This window comes from Oryza brachyantha, chromosome 5, assembly GCF_000231095.2.
Source record: "Oryza brachyantha chromosome 5, ObraRS2, whole genome shotgun sequence".
In the NCBI taxonomy this organism is placed as follows: Eukaryota; Viridiplantae; Streptophyta; class Magnoliopsida; order Poales; family Poaceae; genus Oryza; species Oryza brachyantha.
Window position 1 is genome coordinate 11,389,790 of NC_023167.2, and position 6,000 is coordinate 11,395,789.

At 40.4% G+C, this 6,000-nt stretch overlaps 1 protein-coding gene across 1 annotated transcript; it reads left to right on the forward strand.

The window, feature by feature from the left end:
• Nucleotides 1-1,351: 1,351 nt before the first annotated feature.
• LOC102707587 (eukaryotic peptide chain release factor subunit 1-2-like) lies at nucleotides 1,352-5,495 on the forward strand. The gene is made up of 3 exons (XM_006654265.3): nucleotides 1,352-1,580; nucleotides 3,500-4,963; nucleotides 5,047-5,495. The coding sequence occupies exon 2, from the start codon at nucleotides 3,529-3,531 to the stop codon at nucleotides 4,846-4,848; it is 1,320 nt and encodes a 439-aa protein (XP_006654328.1). The 5' UTR covers nucleotides 1,352-1,580; nucleotides 3,500-3,528; the 3' UTR covers nucleotides 4,849-4,963; nucleotides 5,047-5,495.
• Nucleotides 5,496-6,000: the final 505 nt, after the last annotated feature.

The following is a 6,000-nucleotide window of genomic DNA, read 5'->3' on the forward strand; positions in this document are numbered from 1 at the left end:
TTTAAATTTAATCCATGCTAAATAATATACTAATAATTATATTTTATAGTGATTGGAGTATCTATTATATATCATGACTAGTAGTTTCTAAAATGCTAAACCAAAAAAAAATAGAATACAAGTAACTTATTTAAACAGACCCAACCAATGAAAAACTTTTAGGTGGCAAAAGTAATTGGAGGTTGGGCCCCTGGGGTCATGTGGAAAATGGGCCATGTGATTGTTAGCTCAGTTTCAATTTAACTCACGAGACTTCGGAACTATTCAAATTATTGCCAAAATAACCCTTATCAATTGGCACCCCCAAATGTTGTTACGTTGATGGCATTGCCAAATTTTAGAAGGACAATATATATTATTTTGGTTGTATTAGTTTGTTGCCACATTTTATGTATCAAAATTTGGCATCATGCGCTTCTTTGCAAGGTAAAAATCACCAATCTAAATTTTGATAGAATAATGTGGTTGTTGCAAAATACCGTAGACAACATTGCCAACATTTAGTAATAAAAAAACTGAATACCTCAGTTCTCTATGGGTTGACCAACCAATGATATGGTTTGGAGTGGCATTACTCTGATCGTAAAGTGTGCCAATCAATAAACATAAATTTCTCTTCGCGTTAGAGCAGGTGCGTATTATAACCGACTATAAACATATTTTAAGAAAATTAAAGATAAGAGAAGATTATAGTCAGTTATAACACAAATTCGAACATTGTAGTATATGTTTTTATAGAGAACTATTATATAAATTAATTATTAAATTGACTATTTGGTATTCTATTGTGCTCTTACTGGGACGATAAATACCACGTGGCATTCCCCCGCGCGCGCGCATCTTCTACGACTGAACGCGCGACCGACCAACCACGCGGACGGACGTGTGCACGCGGCGGCGCAGGGGAACTCAAAATCAATCTCTGTTGCCGCGAACGGTGCCAGGTGTTGCTATGCTGCCGCGCGCGGCGCGCGGCGCGCGAGCGCCAGGCGTGCATGCTCCGCGAAACGCGAAGGCGTGAAACAACGTCGTTTTGAGCACCCGTCCTCCCGTTACGCTATATCAATAGCTATAAAAATTATAAAAAAATTGATAAGATATATTCATATGAGTTATACACTCTATAAACATGTAAGTTTAAATTTGACTTTTACAAATTATATTAAAAAACAAAACTAAAACTAAGTGTATACATATTTAAAATTGTTTTTTTATGTTGTAGAAGTCGAATTTATTTATATAACTTATATTAATCTATCTTATTAATTTTTTTTATAATTTTTTATAAATATGTAAGTAGGTAGATACAGTAAGTAGATGGTGTTTACAGGATGTGCTGCAAACTGTTTCCCATTACTGCTGTGGATTCCTTTTCTCCTCCTCCTCCTGTTTTGCAGGACGGACGCACCGGGAACTCGTGCAAGATTTCGCCACCTCCGCCGTCCCTATAAGCGCGGAAGAACGGGCGGGAGCCCCTCACGCCGCCGACTGCCGCCACCCGCCGCCGCAGAAAGAAAGCGCTCCACCGAGCGGCCGTCCCTCCGATCCTCCGCGAGCCGCGCGCTCCCTCGATCGCGCAGGTACCCTCCTCCTCCTCCTCCTCCTCCATCCTGATGTGCGTGCGCTTCGTGTTACCAGTGAGAAAGAACGATGGGAGATTGGAGGGAGTCGATCTGTAGGGTTTTGAGGACCGGCAGATTTTGATTTTTTTTTTTGTTTTTATTCCCTTTCCTCTTTGTTTCTTCCCGTCCAAACATGACGCTCATCATTCATTACTTCTTGATCGTTCGTTCTATTCAATTTTACTTTTTTTGATTTGACAAGTTATAAGTCATGCTTAAACTACTTGTAATGATAAAGCAAATCACGATAAAATAAACAATAATTGTGTGTTGAAATCTTGATTGTTGTGTTTTTAGTAAGATTAACTTTTGAGCCATGCATGTATTGGATCTGTTTTATTTATTTCATGTATTGGTGGACACCTCTCGTAAGATTGTCTTATGACTCTAGTTTGCAGAAGATTATCTTGACGGTTCTTGAAAAACCGCTCTAACTCGCAAACTTTAAATGCAAGTTCTGCTACGTCCAGCCAGTGGCGAACCTAGGATTATCTTAGCTAAGGGTATGCCCATCCAAAAAATAACCTATACAATTCAGTAAATCCATTTAAGCAAATCGATAATAATTGTAAAATCAACAACGTGATTTAATATATATGCACCGAGTAGCACATATTCATATTCAGATTAGTTTTTTAAAAAAAATACGTATGTACACCGATTTATACCAGGCATGGAGAGCAGGGTATGTATGCAAAGGCGTACCTGGCATACCCTGTAGCTCTGCCATGCGTCCAACTACTTCAATTCAACAAAATGCCTTGCAAAAAACAGTCCCGTTATGGTCAAATGCAACTTCTTATGTCCTATGGAGTATTTTGCTGTGTTTTTCTTTTTTGATAAAAGACTTGATAAGAGCCCTGCTTTTATTGAAAGCGTAAAGAAGTCACTGCTGGGGTTACCAGCTTACAAAACAGAGTGCAAACAGAGAAACTAAACATTCACAGAAACCAAAAGCAGCCAACGCATCACACTTGCAACCTCTACTAACAACCATTACTGGAGAAGAGAAAACAGAACCCAACAGCTAAGCTTATCATCCCACCGTAATTTGCAGTGTTGGCACCGTTTTATCCATTTACAAGACAACAATAAAACAACTTTGTTTAGAACACACGGAAAGATAATCTAAAGATATTCCATTTACTCCCATGGACATGGTTGAGTGCTGCAGCTGGAACACTGCATAGTGCACATATTTCCTATGTCTATACTGTTTTTGGTCAGATGGGTAGCTTGCTGCGAACAATTGTTCATGTGTATAGGCCCTGTTTAGTTCTTAAAAAGTTTTCTCAAAAATATTACTTCGAATTTTTGGACATCTAAATGGAGCCTTAATATAAATGAACATTAAAACTAATTATACAATTATGGAGAAAATCATGAGACGGATCTTTTGAGCCTAATTAGTATGTGATTAGCCATAAGTGCTACAATAACCTGCATGTGCTAATGACGGATTAATTAGGCTCAAAAGATTCGTCTCGCAGTTTCTTGGCGAAATCTGTAATTTATTTTGTAATTAGACTGCGTTTAATATTTCAAATGTGTGTCCGTGTATCCGATGCGATGTTTTTGCAAAAAAAATTTGTAACTGAACAAGCCCTAAGTTGCCCCCTAGACTTCTTTACTTTGCTGTATATGGGTGTGTGTGTGGCGGTTTTATTTAATACGCCGTGATCCTAGCTTCCTAGGATTTATTTAGGTTTCAATGATTGAGCATGTCTATATTCAATTCTGGATATTTAAGTCCTTTCTGTATGAGTTCTCTTTCGTTAAAATTATTTCTACAAATTTTGTTTAACTTATTCAAGTTGTTCATATCAATCAATCCCCAAAACTAAATGTTCAGATCCATTTAACTTTCTCTCTTTCAGGTCAAGTGAGCTGTAAGCACTAGTCAAAGATGGGCGAGGGACATGAAACCGACAAGAACATCGAGGTATGGAAGGTCAAGAAGCTCATCAAGGCGCTTGATGCTGCCAGGGGCAACGGTACAAGTATGATCTCGCTCATCATGCCGCCTCGTGATCAGATCTCTCGAGTCACCAAGATGCTGGGTGATGAGTATGGAACTGCCTCTAACATCAAGAGCAGAGTCAACCGGCAGTCCGTGTTGGCTGCCATAACCTCTGCCCAACAGAGGTTGAAGCTGTACAATCGAGTTCCCCCCAATGGATTGGTGCTCTATACTGGGACTATTGTCACCGATGACGGCAAAGAAAAGAAGGTTACCTTCGACTTTGAGCCGTTCAGGGCAATTAATGCTTCACTGTATCTCTGTGACAACAAATTCCACACTGAGGCACTGAATGAACTTCTGGAATCTGATGACAAGTTCGGTTTCATAATCATGGATGGCAATGGAACACTCTACGGCACACTGAGTGGCAACAGCAGGGAGGTTCTTTACAGGTTCAACGTTGATCTCCCAAAGAAGCACGGCCGAGGCGGGCAATCTGCTGTCCGCTTTGCCCGCCTGCGCATGGAGAGGCGTCACAACTACTTGCGAAAGGTGGCCGAGCTTGCTACCCAGTTCTTCATCAATCCAGGCACCAACCAGGCAAACATTGCCGGGCTCATTCTTGCTGGCTCTGCCGATTTCAAGACCGAGCTGGGAAAATCTGAGATGTTCGATCCACGCTTGCAAGCCAAGGTAATCAAAACTCTCGACGTGTCGTATGGAGGAGAGAGTGGCTTCAACCAAGCCATCGAGATGTCCGCCGAGGTGCTGTCCGACGTCAAGTTTGTCCAGGAAAAGAAGCTGATCGGGAAGTACTTCGAGGAGATCAGCCAGGACACTGGGAAGTATGTCCTAGGGGTGAAGGACAGCATGACGGCTCTTGAGCTGGGTGCTGTGGACACGCTGATCGTGTGGGAGAACCTTGATGTCAGGAGATATGAGCTGAAGAACATCGCCACAGGAGAGACAGTGATCAAGTATCTCAACAGTGACCAGGAGGCAGACCAGAGCAACTTTGTGGACGAAGCAACGCCAGGAGAGTTCGATGTCATCGACAAGCCGTTGCTGCTGGAGTGGTTCGCGGAGAACTACCAGCAGTATGGCTGCACGCTGGAGTTCGTGACCAACAGGTCACAGGAAGGATCGCAGTTCTGCCGTGGCTTTGGTGGGATCGGTGGGATCCTGCGCTACCCGGCCGACATTGCTACCTACAACGACGACGACGACATGCTGGATGAGGCCGAGTATGAAGACTTCGAATAGCAATCAACTGAAACCCCGATGATGAATCCGGTCCGGAAGGAGCCTGTGCTGGCCCCAACCGCGCCGGGACAAGACCCTGAAACATCCAAAAAGATCGGTGCGAGAAGGCTGAAATGTATGAACAGTGGAGCTTGGTAATCTTGTGGTATCTTCCTTATGTTCTGTGTTTGGGCTGATCTTCTTGTACTTTGATTTCAGGAATTGGAAAGATGATCCCAGAAATTTGATGATGATGATGCTGATGCCATGGCCCATGGGGATGATAGGTCCTTCCCTCTTCACTCAAGCTTGGAATTTGTGGAAGTTCTCCCATCAGAAGAGTACAAGTAATAGCCTAATACCGTATCCACATATTATTATCTCATGTTGCTACAAATAATGAGCCAGCGTCAGCGCTGGCCACTGGTGACTGGTCTGCACTGCACTCTGCAGCATACTCGTATATTCTATGTGCCTGTGGGGCTTTCGTTTTTTTCCTGAGTTTGTATTGGGTCTGTGGCTCTGCTGTTGCACTCACCAATCACCAATTTAATTTTTTTTATTAAAAGCAGAGTCGTCATGTGCTGCTTCGCTTGAGCTTGCCATATGTTAAAGCGGATGCAACATATGTGAGGTTTTGATTTATACTACTATAATATACTCTCGTTCCGACGACATTGACTTTTTTATACATGTCTGACTATTCGTCTTATTCAAAAAATTTACACAATTATTAATTATTTTTATATTATTTCATTTATTGTTAAATATATTTTTATGCATATATATATATATATATAACTTTATATATTTGATAAAAAAATGAATATGACAAATAGTGGAACGTTTATAAAAAAGTCAACAGCATCAAATATTTAGGGACGGAGGTAAAATATTTAGGGACGGAGGTAGTACTATCTTTGTCCTTGAATGTTTGACGTCGCTGACATTTTTATATGTTTGATGTTTATGTTTGACTATTTGTCTTATTAAAAAATTTATATAAATATTAATTATTTTTATATCATTTTATTTATTGTTGAATATATTTTTATGTATATATAGCTTTACATATTTTAAAAATAAATTGAATAAAATGAACGATAAGCCAACAATATCAAATATTTAAGAACATGTAAAAATAAATTAAATAAAATGAACGATAAGCCAACA